Raw genomic sequence first — 27,259 nt, forward strand, 5'->3', positions numbered from 1 at the left:
ATATACATAGTTAAGGATTCTAAAATTGATTAATATACATAGGTAAGGATTCTAACATAGGTAAGGATTCTAACATTGGTTAATATACATAGGTAAGGATTCTAACATTGGTGAATATACATAGGTAAGGATTCTAACATAGGTAAGGATTCTAACATTGGTTAATATACATAGGTAAGGATTCTAACATTGGTGAATATACATAGGTAAGGATTCTAACATTGATTAATATACATAGGTAAGGATTCTAACATTGGTTAATATACATAGGTAAGGATTCTAACATTGATTAATATACATAGGTAAGGAGTCTAACATTGATTAATATACATAGGTAAGGATTCTAAAATTGATTAATATACATAGGTAAGGATTCTAACATTGGTTAATATACATAGGTAAGGATTCTAACATTGGTGAATATACATAGGTAAGGATTCTAACATTGGTTATTATACATAGGTAAGGATTCTAACATTGATTTATTTACACAGGTAAATTAGTCTAACATTGATTAATATATACTGGTATGTTAATCTAACACTGATTAATACTGGTAATAATTCAAACATTGAGTCAGTCTAATATGGAGCAATATACACTGGTATTTATTCTAATATAGATTAATATACTCTGGTATTTAGTCTAATATGGATTAATATACACTGGTATTTATTCTAATATAGATTAATATACTGGTATTTAGTCTAATATGGATTAATATACACTGGTATTTATTCTAATATGGATTAATATACACTGGTATTTATTCTAATATGGATTAATATAAACTGGTATTTACTCTAATATGGATTAATATACACTGGTTTTTATTCTAATATGGATTAATATACACTGGTATTTATTCTAATATGGATTAATATAAACTGGTATTTACTCTAATATGGATTAATATACACTGGTTTTTATTCTAATATGGATTAATATACACTGGTATTTATTCTAATATAGATTAATATACTGGTATTTAGTCTAATATGGATTAATATACACTGATATTTATTCTAATATGGATTAATATACACTGGTATTTATTCTAATATGGATTAATATAAACTGGTATTTACTCTAACATGGATTAATATACACTGGTTTTTATTCTAATATGGATTAATATACACTGGTATTAATTCTAATATGGGTTAATATGGATTAATATACTCTGGTAGTGATTCTAATATGGATTAATATACTCTGGTAGTGATTCTAATATGGATTAATATACACAGGTAGTCATTCTAATATGGATTAATATACACTGGTATTTATTCTAATATGGATTAATATACACTGGTAATTATTCTAATATTGATAACTATACACTGGTAGTTAGTCTCACATTAGAGAAGTGATGTGTCTCATAGCAATTTTCTTATACACCTTTATTCAAAGCCTGAAGAAAGTGTTATTTGACAATATCACATTCGATCACATTTGTAATGTGACATTTCTGTGAACAGTGGATTCAGTAGTAAGTACGTTTGATTGGTTTTATGCTATAGAGTATAGAGTATTAACTTGTCTTTCTTTTGTTATAGATTCAAGGAGCAGTAACACCAATCTTGACCATTCATCTGGAATTAATAGAAAACCAAGTGACCTTTACCCCACCCCTTGACCAAAGTACAGCTGTAACCAGTGTACTAGAGAATGTGACCACTTGGTTAGAGGAGTTCAAGACTAGAGGACTGCTAGTAAAAATGCTAAACCCACTGACTGAGGTATGATCACCGTATGTGTGTGTATTGGCATCATGTAAACAGCAACCCACTGACTGAGGTATGATCACTGTATATATGTGTATTGGCATCATGTAAACAGCAACCCACTGACTGAGGTATGATCACCGTATGTGTGTGTATTGGCATCATGTAAACAGCAACCCACTGACTGAGGTATGATCACTGTATGTGTGTGCATTTGCATCATGTAAACAGCAACCCACTGACTGAGGTATGATCACTGTATATGTGTGTATCGGCATCATGTAAACAGCAACCCACTGACTGAGGTATGATCACTGTATATGTGTGTATTGGCATCATGTAAACAGCAACCCACTGACTGAGGTATGATCACCGTATGTGTGTGTATTGGCATCATGTAAACAGCAACCCACTGACTGAGGTATGATCACTGTATGTGTGTGCATTTGCATCATGTAAACAGCAACCCACTGACTGAGGTATGATCACTGTATATGTGTGTATCGGCATCATGTAAACAGCAACCCACTGACTGAGGTATGATCACTGTATGTGTGTGCATTTGCATCATGTAAACAGCAACCCACTGACTGAGGTATGATCACCGTATGTGTGTGTATTGGCATCATGTAAACAGCAACCCACTGACTGAGGTATGATCACTGTATGTGTGTGCATTTGCATCATGTAAACAGCAACCCACTGACTGAGGTATGATCACTGTATATGTGTGTATCGGCATCATGTAAACAGCAACCCACTGACTGAGGTATGATCACTGTATATGTGTGTACTGGCATCATGTAAACAGCAACCCACTGACTGAGGTATGATCACTGTATATGTGTGTATTGGCATCATGTAAACAGCAACCCACTGACTGAGGTATGATCACTGTATATGTGTGTACTGGCATCATGTAAACAGCAACCCACTGACTGAGGTATGATCACTGTATATGTGTGCATTTGCATCATGTAAACAGCAACCCACTGACTGAGGTATGATCACCGTATATGTGTGTATTGGCATCATGTAAACAGCAACCCACTGACTGAGGTATGATCACCGTATGTGTGTGTATTGGCATCATGTAAACAGCAACCCACTGACTGAGGTATGATCACTGTATGTGTGTGCATTTGCATCATGTAAACAGCAACCCACTGACTGAGGTATGATCACTGTATGTGTGTGCATTTGCATCATGTAAACTGCAACCCACTGACTGAGGTATGATCACTGTATGTGTGTGCATTTGCATTATGTAAACAGCAACCCACTGACTGAGGTATGATCACTGTATATGTGTGCATTTGCATCATGTAAACAGCAACCCACTGACTGAGGTATGATCACTGTATGTGTGTGCATTTGCATCATGTAAACAGCAACCCACTGACTGAGGTATGATCACCGTATATGTGTGTATCGGCATCATGTAAACAGCAACCCACTGACTGAGGAATGATCACCGTATGTGTGTGTATTGGCATCATGTAAACAGCAACCCACTGACTGAGGTATGATCACCGTATATGTGTGTATCGGCATCATGTAAACAGCAACCCACTGACTGAGGTATGATCACCGTATATGTGTGTATTGGCATCATGTAAACAGCAACCCACTGACTGAGGTATGATCACCGTATGTGTGTGTATTGGCATCATGTAAACAGCAACCCACTGACTGAGGTATGATCACTGTATGTGTGTGCATTTGCATCATGTAAACTGCAACCCACTGACTGAGGTATGATCACTGTATGTGTGTGCATTTGCATTATGTAAACAGCAACCCACTGACTGAGGTATGATCACTGTATATGTGTGCATTTGCATCATGTAAACAGCAACCCACTGACTGAGGTATGATCACTGTATATGTGTGTACTGGCATCATGTAAACAGCAACCCACTGACTGAGGTATGATCACTGTATATGTGTGCATTTGCATCATGTAAACAGCAACCCACTGACTGAGGTATGATCACTGTATGTGTGTGCATTTGCATCATGTAAACAGCAACCCACTGACTGAGGTATGATCACTGTATATGTGTGTATCGGCATCATGTAAACAGCAACCCACTGACTGAGGTATGATCACCGTATGTGTGTGTATTGGCATCATGTAAACAGCAACCCACTGACTGAGGTATGATCACTGTATATGTGTGTACTTGCATCATGTAAACAGCAACCCACTGACTGAGGTATGATCACTGTATGTGTGTGTATTGGCATCATGTAAACAGCAACCCACTGACTGAGGTATGATCACTGTATATGTGTGTACTGGCATCATGTAAACAGCAACCCACTGACTGAGGTATGATCACCGTATGTGTGTGTATTGGCATCATGTAAACAGCAACCCACTGACTGAGGTATGATCACTGTATATGTGTGTACTGGCATCATGTAAACAGCAACCCACTGACTGAGGTATGATCACTGTATGTGTGTGTATTGGCATCATGTAAACAGCAACCCACTGACTGAGGTATGATCACTGTATATGTGTGTACTGGCATCATGTAAACAGCAACCCACTGACTGAGGTATGATCACTGTATGTGTGTGTATTGGCATCATGTAAACAGCAACCTACTGACTGAGGTATGATCACTGTATATGTGTGCATTTGCATCATGTAAACAGCAACCCACTGACTGAGGTATGATCACCGTATATGTGTGTATCGGCATCATGTAAACAGCAACCCACTGACTGAGGTATGATCACCGTATGTGTGTGTATTGGCATTATGTAAACAGCAACCCACTGACTGAGGTATGATCACTGTATATGTGTGTACTGGCATCATGTAAACAGCAACCCACTGACTGAGGTATGATCACTGTATATGTGTGTACTGGCATCATGTAAACAGCAACCTACTGACTGAGGTATGATCACTGTATATGTGTGCATTTGCATCATGTAAACAGCAACCCACTGACTGAGGTATGATCACCGTATATGTGTGTATCGGCATCATGTAAACAGCAACCCACTGACTGAGGTATGATCACCGTATGTGTGTGTATCGGCATCATGTAAACAGCAACCCACTGACTGAGGTATGATCACCGTATGTGTGTGTATTGGCATCATGTAAACAGCAACCCACTGACTGAGGTATGATCACTGTATATGTGTGTACTGGCATCATGTAAACAGCAACCCACTGACTGAGGTATGATCACTGTATATGTGTGTACTGGCATCATGTAAACAGCAACCCACTGACTGAGGTATGATCACCGTATATGTGTGTATCGGCATCATGTAAACAGCAACCCACTGACTGAGGTATGATCACTGTATATGTGTGTATTGGCATCATGTAAACAGCAACCCACTGACTGAGGTATGATCACTGTATATGTGTGTACTGGCATCATGTAAACAGCAACCCATTGACTGAGGTATGATCACTGTATATGTGTGTACTGGCATCATGTAAACAGCAACCCACTGACTGAGGTATGATCACTGTATATGTGTGTATTGGCATCATGTAAACAGCAACCCACTGACTGAGGTATGATCACCGTATATGTGTGCATTTGCATCATGTAAACTGCAACCCACTGACTGAGGTATGATCACTGTATATGTGTGCATTTGCATCATGTAAACAGCGCATCCATATTATATTGTTATATGTTATGCAGAGTATTAATAACTGACTGTTTTAACTTGCAATATGCTGTATACATGCAATGTTGAACTTACAATATGCAGTGTTGACCTGATGCAGTTATCTTAAGCATAATTTTAATAAGCTTATTCAGTGATCGACCTGTATTTGTTTTGTTAGATGTTGAGACTGATTCTGTCAAGAGACAAGTTTGATACTCTTTCAGTTTGAATCAAGGTTTGTTGTTGTTGATTCTTCAGGGAAGCTACAAGGACTACATTACAATGGATGATGAAGTCATCAACCTGTGTGATCAAATCCTCTCACTGGTTCAAGAAAATGGAGAAGAAAGCAAGGTACGCTCATGCAACACCCGGAAAGGACTTAAGTATAGAGATCATGTCCAAATAGTCATATGATCCAATTAATGTATGAATATAAACCACCATATTGAGAACAATGGTATTGTGTTCGCACAAGGACCCAGTATAGAGATCATGTCCAAATAGTTATATGATCCAATTAATGGATGAATATAAACCACCATATTGAGAACCATGGTATTGTGTTCGCACAAGGACCCAGTATAGAGATCATGTCCAAATAGTTATATGATCCAATTAATGGATGAATATAAACCACCATATTGAGAACCATGGTATTGTGTTCTCACAAGGACCCAGTAAATTAGAGACCATGTCCAAATAGTTATATGATCCAATTAATGGATGAATAAACCACCATATTGAGAACCATGGTATTGTGTTCGCACAAGGACCCAGTATAGAGATCATGTCCAAATAGTTATATGATCCAATTAATGGATGAATATAAACCACCATATTGAGAACCATGGTATTGTGTTCTCACAAGGACCCAGTAAATTAGAGACCATGTCCAAATAGTTATATGATCCAATTAATGGATGAATATAAACCACCATATTGAGAACAATGGTATTGTGTTCGCACAAGGACCCAGTATAGAGATCATGTCCAAATAGTTATATGATCCAATTAATGGATGAATATAAACCACCATATTGAGAACCATGGTATTGTGTTCTCACAAGGACCCAGTAAATTAGAGACCATGTCCAAATAGTTATATGATCCAATTAATGGATGAATATAAACCACCATATTGAGAACCATGGTATTGTGTTCTCACAAGGACCCAGTAAATTAGAGACCATGTCCAAATAGCTATCAATTAATGTATGAATATAAACCACCATATTGAGAACCATGGTATTGTGTTCTCACAAGGACCCAGTAAATTAGAGACCATGTCCAAATAGTTATCAATTAATGGATGAATAAACCACCATATTGAGAACCATGGTATCATGTTCTCACAAGGACCCAGTATAGAGATCATGTCCAAATAGTTATATGATCCAATTAATAGATGAATATAAACCACCATATTGAGAACCATGGTATTGTGTTCTCACAAGGACCCAGTAAATTAGAGACCATGTCCAAATAGTCATATGATCCAATTAATGAATGAATATAAACCACCATATTGAGAACCATGGTATCGTGTTCTCACAAGGACCCAGTATAGAGATCATGTCCAAATAGCTATCAATTAATGGATGAATATAAACCACCATATTGAGAATCATGGTATTGTGTTTGCACAAGGACCCAGTATAGAGATCATGTCCAAATAGTTATATGATCCAATTAATGTATGAATATAAACCACCATATTGAGAACCATGGTATTGTGTTCGCACAAGGACCCAGTATAGAGATCATGTCCAAATAGTTATCAATTAATGGATGAATAAACCACCATATTGAGAACCATGGTATCGTGTTCTCACAAGGACCCAGTATAGAGATCATGTCCAAATAGTTATATGATCCAATTAATGGATGAATATAAACCACCATATTGAGAACCATGGTATTGTGTTCTCACAAGGACCCAGTAAATTAGAGACCATGTCCAAATAGTCATATGATCCAATTAATGGATGAATATAAACCACCATATTGAGAACCATGGTATCGTGTTCTCACAAGGACCCAGTAAAGAGATCATGTCCAAATAGTTATATGATCCAATTAATGTATGAATATAAACCACCATATTGAGAACCATAGTATTGTGTTCACACAAGGACCCAGTATAGAGATCATGTCCAAATAGTTATATGATCCAATTAATGTATGAATATAAACCACCATATTGAGAATCATGGTATTGTGTTTGCACAAGGACCCAGTATAGAGATCATGTCCAAATAGTTATATGATCCAATTAATGTATGAATATAAACCACCATATTGAGAACCATGGTATTGTGTTCGCACAAGGACCCAGTATAGAGATCATGTCCAAATAGTTATCAATTAATGGATGAATAAACCACCATATTGAGAACCATGGTATCGTGTTCTCACAAGGACCCAGTATAGAGATCATGTCCAAATAGTTATATGATCCAATTAATGGATGAATATAAACCACCATATTGAGAACCATGGTATTGTGTTCTCACAAGGACCCAGTAAATTAGAGACCATGTCCAAATAGTCATATGATCCAATTAATGGATGAATATAAACCACCATATTGAGAACCATGGTATCGTGTTCTCACAAGGACCCAGTAAAGAGATCATGTCCAAATAGTTATATGATCCAATTAATGTATGAATATAAACCACCATATTGAGAACCATGGTATTGTGTTCACACAAGGACCCAGTATAGAGATCATGTCCAAATAGTTATATGATCCAATTAATGTATGAATATAAACCACCATATTGAGAATCATGGTATTGTGTTTGCACAAGGACCCAGTATAGAGATCATGTCCAAATAGTTATATGATCCAATTAATGGATGAATATAAACCACCATATTGAGAATCATGGTATTTTGTTCGCACAAGGACCCAGTATAGAGATCATGTCCAAATAGTTATATGATCCAATTAATGGATGAATATAAACCACCATATTGAGAACCGTGGTATTGTGTTCGCAAAAGGACCCAGTATAGAGATCATGTTTAAATAGTTATATGATCCAATTAATGGATGAATACAAACCACCATATTGAGAACCATGGTATTGTGTATGAATACATATGGTACCAGTTAGAGAGAAAACAAGTTGTTTTCAGGATTAATAATTATCATCTTTATGGGTTAATGAATGTATTGATTTGGGAGGTTATCAGCAGTTGCCACTAGTAAAGAAGGTAACAGGTCCATGGTTATTGGATGAAGCTGTGACTTGATTCTGAATAACCAGCAAAGAGGGTAGCAGGTCCATGATTATTGGTTCAAGCTGTGACCTGATTATGAATAACCAGCAAAGAGGGTAGCAGGTCCATGATTATTGGTTCAAGCTGTGACCTGATTATGAATAACCAGCAAAGAGGGTAGCAGGTCCATGATTATTGGTTCAAGCTGTGACCTGATTATGAATAACCAGTAAAGAGGGTCATATGACCATGATTATTGAGTTAAGCACAAACCTGTTGCATCCTCTGAGCATCTGTATTGGTACATTGGTAAAATAACAATTTTCTTGTGATATGTCACCTAAACATAAGCAAATGTCATGATTAAGAATACTTTCATGATGTCATACAAATATAACCCTCTATAAAGGGGGGTTATCTTTTCTACTTATGAGGCTATTACAATGTTAACAACTATTATCTGATGTGTGTCTGTAAACCTGAAATCATTTCAAACTGTGAGCTTCATACATCACTTGCTTATCATTTTCTTTCCTTTTAGAAACTTTTGGAAATTTTTAAGGGGTACACCTTTCTGTGGCTTCAGGACATAACTGAGACATTTGATGAATTTCTTCATGGGCGTCTCACTCCTAACCCTCTCAGACTACAGGGAAGCAGTGCCTCAGCTAGACTCAGGTCTGCAGCTTCTGAAAGATCTGTTAAGTCTGCTCATAGTGGAAGGTATTTCTTATAAATTTGTTTTCCATTTTATTAACAAAGTTCTTGGCTCACAACTACATGTTACGCTTTTAATGGATGGTAATCGGCATGGTTACATCCTTCTCTGCTTAATTATAATATTAAGATTTTGTGAATGGATCTCATTTGACTTAAATTTTCAATGACTGTATGTCTTTTTATTATTTTTTCACTGTTCAGGGCAAGCTCTGCTTCTAACTACAGCATTTCCCAGAGAGGGGCAATGGGTACGGCAGAGAAGGCTTTCCTCCGACCTCAGAGTGCAGAGACCTCCGGGAGCATTAATGTTCCATCTTTGGATATGTTTGACTCAGAGATAGACATTTATAGGGTAAATACCTTACTCCTTCATCTTTACAATTCTTAAATCTGGTTGGTTTTCTTTTGGGAGAGGTCATCCACCCACTTATCCTCCTCAATGTAAGTTAACCAGTGACTGTGATAGGTTACACAGTCCTAACTACTACAGAATCATTAATGAAACTCTACACTATCCCTCAATGTAAGTTTACCAGTGACTGTGATAGGTTACACAGTCCTAACTACTACAGAATCATTAATGAAACTCTACACTATCCCTCAATGTAAGTTTACCAGTGACTGTGATAGGTTACACAGTCCTAACTACTACAGAATCATTAATGAAACTCTACACTATCCCTCAATGTAAGTTTACCAGTGACTGTGATAGGTTACACAGTCCTAACTACTACAGAATCATTAATGAAACTCTACACTATCCCTCAATGTAAGTTTATCAGTGACTGTGATAGGTTACACAGTCCTAACTACTACAGAATCATTAATGAAACTCTACACTATCCCTCAATGTAAGTTTACCAGTGACTGTGATAGGTTACACAGTCCTAACTACTACAGAATCATTAATGAAACTCTACACTATCCCTCAATGTAAGTTTACCAGTGACTGTGATAGGTTACACAGTCCTAACTACTACAGAATCATTAATGAAACTCTACACTATCCCTCAATGTAAGTTTACCAGTGACTGTGATAGGTTACACAGTCCTAACTACTACAGAATCATTAATGAAACTCTACACTATCCCTCAATGTAAGTTTACCAGTGACTGTGATAGGTTACACAGTCCTAACTACTACAGAATCATTAATAAATCTCTACACTATCCCTCAATGTAAGTTTACCAGTGACTGTGATAGGTTGCACAGTCCTAACTACTACAGAATCATTAATGAAACTCTACACTATCCCTCAATGTAAGTTTACCAGTGACTGTGATAGGTTACACAGTCCTAACTTAACACTGTCTGTAACCATTTACCTACATAGAAACATTGCAGTAGGTATACAGTGTCATATCACCACTCTTCAATAGACTCATGAAGTTGTAGATTCTGCACCTTACCTTCATGATGTAATCATAGCAGCAGCTTACATTACAACTACTGCACATGTTTGAACATGTGCTATGCACTCGTGTGATATTGAAAGTGAATGTATTTATTGCTATCTTCCTTATAGTCTGCTAGGGATGAGATTGCAGGCATTGTGGATCATCGTGACATTGGCTGGATCAGAGTTGACCTGAAACCAATCAAACAGGTTCTGACAACTTATGCAAGCCGCTGGATGTGGACCTTCACTAAGTACCTCTCAGATCAGGTAACCATTAATTAATTAATTTATTAATTAATTAATGACAACTAATCACAGCTAGGATAGACTTGTCCTGGGTGGATCTGCTGTGTTTAACGCTACTGCAACCAGAAATAGAATAGATATTGCTTGACTGTAATAAAGGAATCATGGATCCAGATTTTGATGTTCAGTTTGATGTACAGTACTGGCTCTTATTTTTTTATTTTCTAAATGAGAACAGAAAATTCAGGTTGAAATATTTAGTTTTAGAGAGGAAAGTTTTGACCTATTTCAGAGTCTTTGGATCAAGAGTGTTGACATTTATATGTGGAAAATGTATTGTCTGGAACAAACTAAAGCATTAAAAAAATGATATGTATGTATGTACTTTTGAGAATAAATTAATTTTGTCTGTTTAGGTGACAGCATTGTTGCAGGACCTGGATCAGTTCTTGAAGAGGATAGAACCAGAGATTGAAAGCATCACCGGGGAAGAGAGAGACACTGCATCTTTTATGAAGATGATGAGGATATTCAATGAGGTATGATGTAATATGGGAGCCAAGGGAGGGAGGAGTTGGGAATACTACTGGGGGGTAGGGAATACTACTGATATAAGAGAGCCAGGGAGGGAGGGGTAGGGGATACTTCTGAGGGGTAGGGAATACTACTGAGGGGTAGGGGATCCATCTGGGGGGTAGGGGATACTAATGTTATAATGGGAGCCAAGGAGTGAGGGAGGGATAGGGGATACTACTGATATAAGGAAGCCAGGGAGGGAGGGGTATGGAATATTTACTTATATAAGGGGAGCCAGTGATTCGCTATTCACGACTAATATACATAAAGACCTTCAATATTTTGAATTGGAATTTGCAGACCGTTGTACTTTAGAAAAGATGGTGTTTGATCTATCCCAGCCAGGGCTGTTGAATATTTACCCTCAGAACTCATTTAGATCATAGAATATCCACACATTGGTTGAGTCCACTTTTCTTCTTGCTTCTTTTAGTTACTTCAAGATACTGGCTAAAACGTTAATCTCTGAATGAAACTAATCACATTGTATTCTTGAGTTTCTAATGATTTTTGTCTCCACACAGGTATCAGCAAAACAGCAGGAAATGGATGGGCAGTTCACTGCTATGAACAGAACAGTGTTACTCCTAAGCAAGTACAAACAGTCTCTGCCGGATAAAACAAAACATTTATATGATGGGGCTCCTGGACGCTGGAATAACCTCAAGACCAAGGTATCCTTGGCCAAGCAGAGACTGGGTCCCAGGATACAGGAGGAGTCTGCTAGTATAACCAAGGTATCATAGTATAACAAACTATTATAGCCAAGGTATCATAGTATAACAAACTATTTGGAAACAATTGTATTACATACTGTTTCCAAGGTATAGTATAACAAACTATTTGAAAATAATTGTATTACATACTGTTTCCAAGGTATAGTATCACAAACTATTTGGAAACATTGTATTACATACTGTTTCCAAGGTATCATAGTATAACAAACTATTATAACCAAGGTATCATAGTATAACAAACTATTTGGAAACAATTGTATTACATACTGTTTCCAAGGTATCATAGTATAGCAAACTATTATAACCTAGTATCATAGTATAACAAACTATTTGGAAACAATTGTATTACATACTGTTTCCAAGGTATAGTATAACAAACTATTTGGAAACATTGTATTACATACTGTTTCCAAGGTATCATAGTATAACAAACTATTATAACCAAGGTATCATAGTATAACAAACTATTTGGAAACAATTGTATTACATACTGTTTCCAGGTATAGTATAACAAACTATTTGGAAACATTGTATTACATACTGTTTCCAAGGTATCATAGTATAGCAAACTATTATAACCAAGGTATCATAGTATAACAAACTATTTGGAAACAATTGTATTACATACTGTTTCCAAGGTATCATAGTATAACAAACTATTTGGAAACATTGTATTACATACTGTTTCCAAGGTATCATAGTATAGCAAACTATTATAACCTAGTATCATAGTATAACAAACTATTTGGAAACAATTGTATTACATACTGTTTCCAAGGTATCATAGTATAACAAACTATTTGGAAACGTATTACATACTGTTTCCAAGGTATCGTAGTATAACAAACTATTATAACCAAGGTATCATAGTATAACAAAACTATTTGGAAACAATTGTATTACATACTGTTTCCAAGGTATCATAGTATAACAAACTATTTGGAAACATTGTATTACATACTGTTTCCAAGGTATCATAGTATAGCAAACTATTATAACCTCGTATCATAGTATAACAAGCTATTTGGAAACATTGTATTACATACTGTTTCCAAGGTATCATAGTATAACAAACTATTATAACCAAGGTATCATAGTATAACAAACTATTATAACCAAGGTATCATAGTATAACAAACTATTATAACCAAGGTATCATAGTATAACAAACTATTATAGCCAAGGTATCATAGTATAACAAACTATTTGGAAACAATTGTATTACATACTGTTTCCAAGGTATAGTATAACAAACTATTTGAAAATAATTGTATTACATACTGTTTCCAAGGTATAGTATCACAAACTATTTGGAAACATTGTATTACATACTGTTTCCAAGGTATCATAGTATAACAAACTATTATAACCAAGGTATCATAGTATAACAAACTATTATAACCAAGGTATCATAGTATAACAAACTATTTGGAAACAATTGTATTACATACTGTTTCCAGGTATAGTATAACAAACTATTTGGAAACATTGTATTACATACTGTTTCCAAGGTATCATAGTATAGCAAACTATTATAACCAAGGTATCATAGTATAACAAACTATTTGGAAACAATTGTATAACATACTGTTTCCAAGGTATCATAGCGTAGCAAACTATTATAACCAAGATATCATAGTATAACAACTATTTGGAAGCAGCTGTATTACACACTGTTTCCAAGGTATCATAGTATAACAAACTATTTGGAAACAATATCACAGCAAATGTACCTATATCTACAATAGACAGAAGTAATTCAAAACTAAAAGTTTGATCATTATATTTTCCTACAGGACCTTCAAGCATTTGGGAAGCGAGTTGAAGATTTAAAGACTGAATTGTCTGAATCTGAAGTTTACACCAGAGAAAGTTTTATTGATGAGGCTTTTGATGTTATCAAAGTGTTCCTGGAACAGCTAGATCAACTGGACAATGAAGCTCAGGTAGATCAAACTACACTATTAATAACAGATATAAATAAAGACTTAAAATATCATAGAAAAATGATTTATTACCTACATTACAGTGAATCTCAGACATATCAAACTACACTATTAATATCAGATATAAGAAAGGCCTTCATCATTTGTTCAATGGTTTTTATTCTTTTTAATTCAGGACCTGATTGAGTTGCAAGAGCTCCTTGAGACTGCAGTTGTCAACTTTACCATCCTGCCAGAGTAAGTGAAGAGTATTTTTAACTATAAAATTGAACGTTTTTATGACTGAAATGTGTCTCACTCTAGAACTCCACAAAGAAATAGATTTGTTTGTAAGGTTTACTGCTCTACTCAGATTGTTTGTTCAAAGGTTTGTCTTAGTTCACTATTGTCTGTTATAATGGAGTTATGGTCAGTGTAAATATCTTTTAAATGTTACCAGGTGTCGACACGAGTTGCACAATCTGAATGAAGTATGGGCGACTGTACAGTACATCCAAGAACAACAGGAGAGCTGGAAGCAGGATAGCTGGCAGAAACAGAATACCAAATACTTGAAGGATGCAACCAATCAACAGTTAGAGAAGGTCAACACACTCCCGGAAGAAGCCAGCCATTGGGATGTGTACATGGGACTACAGGAGTCAATCTTTGTCATACAGGTACAACACTGGATATATACATAGAATTGTAATATAAACTGCCAAGTATTAGGCTTTGCACCATCAACTGTCTGAAACAAGGTATAGTAAGATAGTATAAACCTCTCACAGCTGTGTCATGTATATAGTACTACCCCAACAGTATAACCTGCTGATACAAGGGTTCCACTCTTCAGACAATATCATACAAACATTGCAGGACAAGGTATACTATGATAGTATAAACCTCTCACAGCTGTGTCATGTATATAGTACTACCCCAACAGTATAACCTGCTGATACAAGGGTTCCACTCTTCAGACAATATCATACAATCATTGCAGGACAAGGTATACTATGATAGTATCAACCTCTCACAGCTGTGTCATGTATATAGTACTACCCCAACAGTATAACCTGCTGATACAAGGGTTCCACTCTTCAGACAATATCATACAAACATTGCAGGACAAGGTATACTATGATAGTATAAACCTCTCACAGCTGTGTCATGTATATAGTACTACCCCAACAGTATAACCTGCTGATACAAGGGTTCCACTCTTCAGACAATATCATACAATCATTGCAGGACAAGGTATACTATGATAGTATCAACCTCTCACAGCTGTGTCATGTATATAGTACTACCCCAACAGTATAACCTGCTGATACAAGGGTTCCACTCTTCAGACAATATCATACAAACATTGCAGGACAAGGTATACTATGATAGTATAAACCTCTCACAGCTGTGTCATGTATATAGTACTACCCCAACAGTATAACCTGCTGATACAAGGGTTCCACTCTTCAGACAATATCATACAATCATTGCAGGACAAGGTATACTATGATAGTATCAACCTCTCACAGCTGTGTCATGTATATAGTACTACCCCAACAGTATAACCTGCTGATACAAGGGTTCCACTCTTCAGACAATATCATACAAACATTGCAGGACAAGGTATACTATGATAGTATAAACCTCTCACAGCTGTGTCATGTATATAGTACTACCCCAACAGTATAACCTGCTGATACAAGGGTTCCACTCTTCAGACAATATCATACAATCATTGCAGGACAAGGTATACTATGATAGTATCAACCTCTCACAGCTGTGTCATGTATATAGTACTACCCCAACAGTATAACCTGCTGATACAAGGGTTCCACTCTTCAGACAATATCAAACATACATTGCAGGACAAGGTATACTATGATAGTATAAACCTCTCACAGCTGTGTCATGTATATAGTACTACCCCAACAGTATAACCTGCTGATACAAGGGTTCCACTCTTCAGACAATATCAAACATACATTGCAGGACAAGGTATACTATGATAGTATAAACCTCTCACAGCTGTGTCATGTATATAGTACTACCCCAACAGTATAACCTGCTGATACAAGGGTTCCACTCTTCAGACAATATCAAACAAACATTGCAGGACAAGGTATACTATGATAGTATAAACCTCTCACAGCTGTGTCATGTATATAGTACTACCCCAACAGTATAACCTGCTGATACAAGGGTTCCACTCTTCAGACAATATCAAACATGCATTGCAGGACAAGGTATACTATGATAGTATAAACCTCTCACAGCTGTGTCATGTATATAGTACTACCCCAACAGTATAACCTGCTGATACAAGGGTTCCACTCTTCAGACAATATCAAAAATACATTGCAGGACAAGGTATACTATGATAGTATAAACCTCTCACAGCTGTGTCATGTATATAGTACTACCCCAACAGTATAACCTGTTGATACAAGGGTTCCACTCTTCAGACAATATCATACAATCATTGCAGGACAAGGTATACTATGATAGTATAAACCTCTCACAGCTGTGTCATGTATATAGTACTACCCCAACAGTATAACCTGCTGATACAAGGGTTCCACTCTTCAGACAATATCATACAAACATTGCAGGACAAGGTATCCTATGATAGTATAAACCTCTCACAGCTGTGTCATGTATATAGTACTACCCCAACAGTATAACCTGCTGATACAAGGGTTCCCCTCTTCAGACATTATCAAACATACATTGCAGGATGTTCAATTAAGGTTTTTAAAGTAAGAACAAAAACTTTTAGGTTATTTACAAACATTGGATCATAAAAGAAACCCCATTTATTTCAGAAAAACATGGTTTAAATTAATGGAAGACTAATGTACGATTGGAACATCAGTTCAGACCAATGACTGATTTGTTATTGTTGATATATTACAGGCCTGTCTCCCTTTAATTGAAGACTTGAGTAACCCAGCCATGCGTACCAGGCACTGGAAGCAGCTGGTCAGAGTGACTGGGGGCGCTATGCTTACTGATAACGATAGTCTTCAGAGTATGACCTTAGGACAGCTGCTACAGCTGGGACTACAAAGTAAGTCTGCCTATCAGGTAATAAGGACAGCTCTATCAGTGAGGAATACAAAGTAAGTCTTCCTATCAGGTAATTAGGACAGCTCTATCAGTGAGGAATACAAAGTAAGTCTTCCTATCAGGTAATTAGGACAGCTCTTACAGCCTGTACTACAAAGTAAGTCTGCCTATCAGGTAATAAGGACAGCTCTATCAGTGAGGAATACAAAGTAAGTCTTCCTATCAGGTAATAAGGACAGCTCTATCAGTGAGGAATACAAAGTAAGTCTTCCTATCAGGTAATTAGGACAGCTCTATCAGTGAGGAATACAAAGTAAGTCTTCCTATCAGGTAATTAGGACAGCTCTATCAGTGAGGACTACAAAGTAAGTCTTCCTATCAGGTAATTAGGACAGCTCTATCAGTGAGGAATACAAAGTAAGTCTTCCTATCAGGTAATTAGGACAGCTCTATTAGTGAGGAATACAAAGTAAGACCTCCTATCAGGCTATTTGGACAGCTCTATCAGTGAGGAATACAAAGTAAGTCTTCCTATTAGGTAATTAGGACAGCTCTATCAGTGAGGAATACAAAGTAAGACCTCCTATCAGGCTATTTGGACAGCTCTATCAGTGAGGAATACAAAGTAAGTCTTCCTATCAGGTAATTAGGACAGCTCTATCAGTGAGGAATACAAAGTAAGACCTCCTATCAGGCTATTTGGACAGCTCTTACAGCCTGTACTACAAAGTAAGTTCAGGTAATTAGGACAGTGAGGAATACAAAGTAAGACCTCCTATTAGGTAATTAGGACAGCTCTTACAGCCTGTACTACAAAGTGAGTTCAGGTAATAAGGACAGCTCTATCAGTGAGGAATACAAAGTAAATTGTCTTATCAATTGGTTTCTGAGTGATTGCATTTTCTTTGTCAGAGGCTTATTTTCTGTAACATATCTGAACTGTTAAGGTACTATATATGTATCACCAAGGTTACAATTCAGGCAGCAATACTCTATGTACCCAGTAATTCATTTCAATGTTCCATGTCTTGCACATATATATCTGTATACATCTGCATACATCATATACATCTGTATAGATGTTTATATGTGATCATGTTTGTTTGTAGATCATGCAGATGAAGTCAGGTCAATAGTACAGCGAGCTATCAAAGATGTAACCATAGAGGGTGCTTTAAAAACATATGAAGAGATTTGGCTGAGCAAACTGTTCGATATGAGGTCCCATGCAAGATCTCTACCGGGGACTGGACTTGAAAAAGGAGACAAAGATGTAAGAACATTGTAATCATTGTCTTTTTGAAAGAATAGAGGAGTGGAAGGGGAGGTAGGTGTGGGGTAGGACAAATAATGTGGGGTGGAGATGAGGGATAGGACTAGTAATGTAGGTGTGGATTACACATGTTAGATGGGGGATAGGACTAGTAATGTAGGGATATAGGTGTGGATTAGTAATGTGAGATGGGGGATAGGACATGTAATGTAGGGAGGTAGGTGTGGATTAGTAATGTGAGATGGGGGATAGGACTAGTAATGTTGGGATATAGGTGTGGATTAGTAATGTGAGATGGGTGATAGGACTAGTAATGTAGGGAGGTAGGTGTGGATTAGTAATGTGAGATGGGGGGTAGGACTAGTGATGTAGGGAGGTATGTGTGGATTAATAATGTGAGGGGAGATGGGGATAGGAAAAATAATGTGGGATGAGATGGGATACAACAAACTGTGTATCAATATTTTATTAATACCATGTTGATCGTTCTTTACTAGCCTTTCTATGTGATTGGGGTCAAGCTTTAGCAGTGGATGTGATTATTTGTTTGTTTACAGTGAATGTCATTAATTATGTGTTTGCAGGATACAGACACCAAGAGTGAATACTCCCAGAGTCAGAGTGACATGAGCATATCTGCCCGGGATAGCAGCAAACGTCGTGTTCACAGCAGAATGTCTTCTCTGACCCTTGGAGCAGGTGGCAGGCAGAGGAGAGCAAGTGTGTCCTCCCTGCCAGCATCTCTTCTAAACCTTGGTGAGGTGAGCATCACAGAGATTCAATCATCACAAGGTTCCATACCTGCAATGTCTATCAAGTGACTGTTCTTCATCTGTAGGGTATTTCATGATGTTGTCTTCTTGACCATTCAGAGGACGGTTGGTCTAAAGCAGTGCTGTGTAAAGAATCATAAACAAGGATAAAGTACAAAAAAATAGAGTACTACGTATAACAAAGCATAACCAAGGATAAAGTACAAATAACTAGAGTTCTACGTATAACAGAGTATATACAAGGGAAAAGTACAAACAACTAGAGTACTACGTATAACAGAGCATAACCAAAGATAAAGTACAAATAACTAGAGTTCTACATATAACAAAGCATAACCAAGGATAAAGTACAAATAACTAGAGTTCTATGTATAACAGAGTATATACAAGGGAAAAGTACAAACAACTAGAGTACTACGTATAACAGAGCATAACCAAGGATAAAGTACAAATAACTAGAGTACTACGTATAACAGAGCATAACCAAGGATAAAGTACAAATAACTAGAGTTCTACGTATAACAGAGTATATACAAGGGAAAAGTACAAACAACTAGAGTACTACGTATAACAGAGCGTAACCAAGGATAAAGTACAAATAACTAGAGTACTACGTATAACAGAGTATATACAAGGGAAAAGTACAAACAACTAGAATACTATGTATAACATAGCATAACCAAGGATAAAGTACAAATAACTAGAGTACTACGTATAACAGAGTATATACAAGGGAAAAGTACAAACAACTAGAATACTATGTATAACATAGCATAAACAAGGAAAATGTACCGACAAGTATAGTACTTCATAATTAGGCACCGCCAATTTAATGCAGCATTTGATTTCTACTTACTCAGATCCTCTGTGGAGTTATCTAGTCTTGATTGCTTGCTTTATTCTAACTATACTGAAGCCTGAAGTAAGACAGATGTAAACAACAAAATGGCTCCAAACTGTACCTTGATCAGACAACATGAAGGAACATGTTAAGAGTGTTAGATTGTAACAGAGTCTCTTATTGTGCTGCTGTTGTTGCTTTCAGGATTCTGGCCAGTTATTCCTCTTATCGGAGACAGCTCCAATCTTCACTGAGCTGGAATCCCATCAAGTTGCTCTTCAGGGAATGCAGAGTAGTAGTGCAGCAGGGTCGTTCCTTGATGAGGTCACCAAATGGCAGAAGAGACTCCAGACCATTGAAGCTGTGCTCACCATCTGGTTAGAGGTTCAGGAAAAATGGGTGGAGCTTGAGGAGGTATTGTGACTATTGATTGATATTGATGGCATATAAGAAGGTATTAATGAATATTCATGACTGTGATTGGTACTGGATGATGCTGTGTGAGTTGATGGATAGAGTTTGACAATGAATGAGTATTCAGTGACACAGTGGATACTTAAGCAGCTGTGTGTGAATATTGAATAGCATGGATAGAGCTGAAGGTTGTGTGAATATTCAGTGACACAGTGGATACTTAAGGAGCCGTGTGTGAATATTGAATAGCATGGATAGAGCTGAAGGTTGTGTGAATATTCAGTGACACAGTGGATACTTAAGGAGCTGTGTGTGAATATTGAATAGCATGGAAGGAGCTGAAGGTTGTGTGAATATTCAGTGACACAGTGGACACTTAAGGAGCTGTGTGTGAATATTATATAGCATGGATAGAGCTGAAGGTTGTGTGAATATTCAGTGACACAGTGGATACTTAAGGAGCTGTATGTGAATATTGAATAGCATGGAAGGAGCTGAAGGTTGTGTGAATATTCAGTGACACAGTGGATACTTAAGGAGCTGTGTGTGAATATTGAATAGCATGGATAGAGCTGAAGGTTGTGTGAATATTCAGTGACACAGTGGATACTTAAGGAGCTGTGTGTGAATATTGAATAGCATGGATAGAGCTGAAGGTTGTGTGAATATTCAGTGACACAGTGGATACTTAAGGAGCCGTGTGTGAATATTGAATAGCATGGATAGAGCTGAAGGTTGTGTGAATATTCAATGACACAGTGGATACTTAAGGAGCTGTGTGGGAATATTGAATAGCATGGAGAGAGCTGAAGGTTGTGTGAATATTCAGTAATACAACTAGGGCTTGTAGAGGTTGCTTACATATGCTGGTGGTTTCTTAGTTTTCTCTATTTTTATCTTTATAGGTATTCAGTGGAAATGATATCAAGAATGCCCTATCTCATGAGGCCACCCTCTTCAGTTCCTCAAACCGGGACTTCAGGTTACTTATGAGAGCTACAGAAAAGAACCCAAATGTGTTACAATGCTGCCAGAGGAAAGGTTAGAAATCAATCAATTGGTTCATTAACATCAAAATATTGCTGTGCTGTTATGTGGTATATTAACATCAACATATTGCAGTGCTCTCTGGATGTCAAATTTGTTCAGTAGTATGTTACTGAGTTGTTTACAAGAAATGCTGTATTTGAGATAAAACTTTGGAATGATATGAAATTGTTTAGACTTTAGTATAATTGAGAGGTATTAATATGTATGTGGCAAACATTTTTCTACGAACTACCAGCTTTTGTGGTATATTGAGTTAGCAGACAATCTTAAACAGCAGATTAACATGATCTGATACTACGAACTGCCAGCTATTGTTGTGTATTGAGTTAGCAGGTAATGTTAAACAGCAGATTAACATGATCTGATACTATAAACTGCCAGCTATTGTTGTGTATTGAGTTAGCAGGTAATGTTAAACAGCAGATTAACATGATCTGATACTATGAACTGCCAGCAATTGCTTTGTATTGAGTTAGCCGGTAATGTTAAACAGCAGATTAACATGATCTGATAGTATAAACTGCCAACTATTGTGGTATATTGAGTTAGCAGGTAATGTTAAACAGCAGATTAACATGATCTGATAGTATAAACTGCCAACTATTGTGGTATATTGAGTTAGCAGGTAATGTTAAACAGCAGATTAACATGATCTGATACTATGAACTGCCAGCTATGGTTGTGTATTGAGTTAGCAGGTAATGTTAAACAGCAGATTAACATGATCTGATACTATGAACTGCCAGCTATGGTTGTGTATTGAGTAAGCAGGTAATGTTAAACAGCAGATTAACATGATCTGATACTATGAACTGCCAGCTATGGTTGTGTATTGAGTTAGCAGGTAATGTTAAACAACAGATTAACATGATCTGATACTATGAACTGCCAGCTATGGTTGTGTATTGAGTTAGCAGGAAATGTTAAACAGGAGATTAATATGATCTGATACTATGAACTGCCAGCTATTGTTGTGTATTGAGTTAGCAGGAAATGTTAAACAACAGATTAACATGATCTGATACTATGAACTTCCAGCTATTGTTGTGTATTGAGTTAGCAGGAAATGTTAAACAACAGATTAACATAATCTGATACTACGAACTGCCAGCTATTGTTGTGTATTGAGTAAACAGGTAATGTTAAACAGCAGATTAACATGATATGATACCCTCTTGTGTTTCAACAGGCATCCTAACAATACTTGAAAAAATGAACAACAACCTACAGATTTGCCGTAAATCTCTCCTCCAACATCTTGAGAAGAGGCGCCAGAGGTTTCCACGGTTCTACTTCCTTTCAATGGAGGATGTTCTACATATTGTGTGTAATGGTAAGGACATTCTGTTATTATGGATAAATAGGTCACTCTCAATGGAGGATGTTCTACATATTGTGTGTAATGGTAAGGACATTCTGTTATTATGGATAAACAGGACACTAGGACATTACAGCAATTTTGATGTCAACAAAGGTCCATCATGTAATTATACATTAACACATTGTGATTTCTTCAACCTTTTAAATCCTTAAGATGAAGACTGAATATACAAATCCAAAGAATATTTATATCAGGACATAAGGTACTGGAAGAGTTGTAGTTATGGAGGGTTATGAACAAAACAGTTTTGCAGTAATTATTGTTGGGAGGCTCAGGCAAATTGCAGGTAAAGTGGATGTAGCTGTCAGTGTGTGCCACCTCCCGTACGATAATCTGGTTCACGGTTCAAATCCTCATGACACCAGATTGTTTTAACCTATTCAAACTTGCTTGAAGCTTGCAGTATCAATGAACAGTTTTTCATTCATTTGGTATTTCTGATTTGCAAATTCTAAACTGAGGCTTTGTTTGTTCTTTCGATGGTTTCCAAACAACTTTATTGACCAACTTTACACTGAAAATGATGATGAATGGGTTGCATTCACCTCACTCAGTACTGTAGTGATGATGAATGGGTTGCATTCACCTCACTCAGTACTGCAGTGGTGATGAATGGGTTGCATTCACCTCACTCAGTACTGCAGTGATGATGAATGGGTTGAATTCACCTCACTCAGTACTGCAGTGATGATGAATGGGTTGCATTCACCTCACTCAGTACTGCAGTGATGATGAATGGGTTGAATTCACCTCACTCAGTACTGCAGTGATGATGAATGGGTTGCATTCACCTCACTCAGTACTGCAGTGGTGATGAATGGGTTGCATTCACCTCACTCAGTACTGCAGCTGTGATGATGAATGGGTTGCATTCACCTCACTCAGTACTGCAGCTGTGATGATGAATGGGTTGCATTCACCTCACTCAGTACTGCAGCTGTGATGATGAATGGGTTGCATTCACCTCACTCAGTACTGCAGCTGTGATGATGAATGGGTTGCATTCACCTCACTCAGTACTGCAGCTGTGATGATGAATGGGTTGCATTCACCTCACTCAGTACTGCAGCTGTGATGATGAATGGGTTGCATTCACCTCACTCAGTACTGCAGCTGTGATGATGAATGGGTTGCATTCACCTCACTCAGTACTGCAGCTGTGATGATGAATGGGTTGCATTCACCTCACTCGGTACTGCAGCTGTGATGATGAATGGGTTGCATTCACCTCACTCGGTACTGCAGCTGTGATGATGAATGGGTTGCATTCACCTCACTCGGTACTGCAGCTGTGATGATGAATGGGTTGCATTCACCTCACTCGGTACTGCAGCTGTGATGATGAATGGGTTGCATTCACCTCACTCGGTACTGCAGCTGTGATGATGAATGGGTTGCATTCACCTCACTCGGTACTGCAGCTGTGATGATGAATGGGTTGCATTCACCTCACTCGGTACTGCAGCTGTGATGATGAATGGGTTGCATTCACCTCACTCGGTACTGCAGCTGTGATGATGAATGGGTTGCATTCACCTCACTCGGTACTGCAGCTGTGATGATGAATGGGTTGCATTCACCTCACTCGGTACTGCAGCTGTGATGATGAATGGGTTGCATTCACCTCACTCGGTACTGCAGCTGTGATGATGAATGGGTTGCATTCACCTCACTCGGTACTGCAGCTGTGATGATGAATGGGTTGCATTCACCTCACTCGGTACTGCAGCTGTGATGATGAATGGGTTGCATTCACCTCACTCGGTACTGCAGCTGTGATGATGAATGGGTTGCATTCACCTCACTCGGTACTGCAGCTGTGATGATGAATGGGTTGCATTCACCTCACTCGGTACTGCAGCTGTGATGATGAATGGGTTGCATTCACCTCACTCGGTACTGCAGCTGTGATGATGAATGGGTTGCATTCACCTCACTCGGTACTGCAGCTGTGATGATGAATGGGTTGCATTCACCTCACTCGGTACTGCAGCTGTGATGATGAATGGGTTGCATTCACCTCACTCGGTACTGCAGCTGTGATGATGAATGGGTTGCATTCACCTCACTCGGTACTGCAGCTGTGATGATGAATGGGTTGCATTCACCTCACTCGGTACTGCAGCTGTGATGATGAATGGGTTGCATTCACCTCACTCGGTACTGCAGCTGTGATGATGAATGGGTTGCATTCACCTCACTCGGTACTGCAGCTGTGATGATGAATGGGTTGCATTCACCTCACTCGGTACTGCAGCTGTGATGATGAATGGGTTGCATTCACCTCACTCGGTACTGCAGCTGTGATGATGAATGGGTTGCATTCACCTCACTCGGTACTGCAGCTGTGATGATGAATGGGTTGCATTCACCTCACTCGGTACTGCAGCTGTGATGATGAATGGGTTGCATTCACCTCACTCGATACTGCAGCTGTGATGATGAATGGGTTGCATTCACCTCACTCGGTACTGGAGCTGTGAAGATGAATGGGTTGCATTCACCTCACTAGGTACTGTAGCTGTGATGATGAATGGGTTGCATTCACCTCACTCGGTACTGTAGCTGTGATGATGAATGGGTTGCATTCACCTCACTCGGTACTGTAGCTGTGATGATGAATGGGTTGCATTCACCTCACTCGGTACTGTAGCTGTGATGATGAATGGGTTGCATTCACCTCACTCGGTACTGTAGCTGTGATGATGAATGGGTTGTATCCACCTCACTCGTTACTGTAGCTGTGATGATGAATGGGATGTATCCACCTCACTCGGTACTGCAGTGATGATGAATGGGATGTATCCACCTCACTCGGTACTGCAGTGATGATGAATGGGTTGGATTCACCTCACTCGGTACTGCAGCTGTGATGAATGGGTTGCATTCACCTCACTCGGTACTGCAGCTGTGATGATGAATGGGTTGCATTCACCTCACTCGGTACTGCAGCTGTGATGATGAATGGGTTGCATTCACCTCACTCAGTACTGCAGCTGTGATGATGAATGGGTTGCATTCACCTCACTCGGTACTGCAGCTGTGATGATGAATGGGTTGCATTCACCTCACTCGGTATTTCATAAAGTTCTGAGGTGTGTCAGATTGGGACGTTTAGGGGATGTCTTGAGCAGGAATGGGTGGAACAATTATGTGCCAGGTTGCCTAGTAACTTTGTAAACACTGACCAAAGAGAGAAGGCTAACTAAATAGCTAGTATTCATTCACATCATCACATGGAAAGGGTTTCAATTGAGCTTCTGTTGGCTTCCTTACCTTTATGAATTACTAAAATATTAATAATATGAATACATTTATGGATGAAGTACAACAAGAAAAGGTTATGTGTGAGATTGAAATCTCAAGCTTGAAGTGTGTTTCATGTGGCCTAATATTTTGATTGAAATCTCAAGCTTGAAGTGTGTTTCATGTGGACCAATATTTTGAAAATGTGTTATTATTCCCCTCCTCACCATTATGTGCTCTGTGTATATGATATTTATATAAATGATACATAGTTACATTCATCTTTATTCTTTCAATCTTTGTCAGGTTATGATTTGAATCAAGTCAACCTTTATCTGCCCAAACTCTTTGAAAACCTTGGTCGTCTAGAGTTTGAGGAGGCCCAGACAGAAGCCTCAGATCTCCATCATGAGATAACTGGTCTGATCAGTCACATGGGAGAAAAGTTTCCACTGAAACAGGTAAAGTGGATAACCTGGTAAATGGTGTTTGGTTTTCACTTAAAGAGCATGCATGACAATCATAAAAGATGGGGAAATTTCAAACCTTCAGAAAGTGCTCAATTTGTGTAAATTTATTTGATGAAGTCAAGTTAACTTTGAAGACCTATTGTTTAACCCTGTTCTAATAATAAGTATTCTGATTGTTGCCATTTAGTCTGTGTCTTGTGAAGGTGACATTGAGAACTGGTTAGCAAACCTTTTACCAATCATCAAGGCCAGCCTCCAACAGCAGCTAGTGTCTGCTCTTGGTGAGGAGCTTCTACAAGATGCACTCACCCCCAAAAGACTTAAGAGGGAGAGATCCATCCAGAGTGCAGGTGCAAGGAGGGTCACATTGAACAAAGAAGAACGAAAAGGTATCATTGATTTAAACTTCTCTACCAGTGTATTAAGTACGACCAGTGTGGTAAGTACTACCAGTGTGTTAAGTACTACCATTGTGTTAAGTGCTGCCAGTGTGTAAGGACACCAGTGTATTAAGTACTACCAG

The 27,259-nt window shown here is 37.9% G+C and overlaps 1 protein-coding gene across 1 annotated transcript in view; it reads left to right on the forward strand.

The window, feature by feature from the left end:
- The window catches only part of LOC139977294 (uncharacterized), a 152,880-nt gene that overhangs the window by 29,273 nt on the left and 96,348 nt on the right, over nt 1-27,259 (forward strand). The window contains exons 19-36 of the mRNA XM_071986581.1: nt 1,560-1,742; nt 5,640-5,735; nt 9,154-9,335; nt 9,534-9,684; nt 10,859-10,999; nt 11,395-11,517; nt 12,079-12,291; nt 14,088-14,237; nt 14,413-14,474; nt 14,677-14,896; nt 17,136-17,289; nt 18,398-18,561; nt 19,146-19,322; nt 20,380-20,589; nt 21,495-21,630; nt 22,829-22,972; nt 26,573-26,727; nt 26,924-27,125. Of these exons, the coding sequence (XP_071842682.1) occupies nt 1,560-1,742; nt 5,640-5,735; nt 9,154-9,335; nt 9,534-9,684; nt 10,859-10,999; nt 11,395-11,517; nt 12,079-12,291; nt 14,088-14,237; nt 14,413-14,474; nt 14,677-14,896; nt 17,136-17,289; nt 18,398-18,561; nt 19,146-19,322; nt 20,380-20,589; nt 21,495-21,630; nt 22,829-22,972; nt 26,573-26,727; nt 26,924-27,125 (2,863 nt within the window). The remainder of the gene's footprint in view (nt 1-1,559; nt 1,743-5,639; nt 5,736-9,153; nt 9,336-9,533; nt 9,685-10,858; nt 11,000-11,394; nt 11,518-12,078; nt 12,292-14,087; nt 14,238-14,412; nt 14,475-14,676; nt 14,897-17,135; nt 17,290-18,397; nt 18,562-19,145; nt 19,323-20,379; nt 20,590-21,494; nt 21,631-22,828; nt 22,973-26,572; nt 26,728-26,923; nt 27,126-27,259) is intronic.

This window comes from Apostichopus japonicus, chromosome 12, assembly GCF_037975245.1.
Source record: "Apostichopus japonicus isolate 1M-3 chromosome 12, ASM3797524v1, whole genome shotgun sequence".
Taxonomy (NCBI): Eukaryota; Metazoa; Echinodermata; class Holothuroidea; order Aspidochirotida; family Stichopodidae; genus Apostichopus; species Apostichopus japonicus.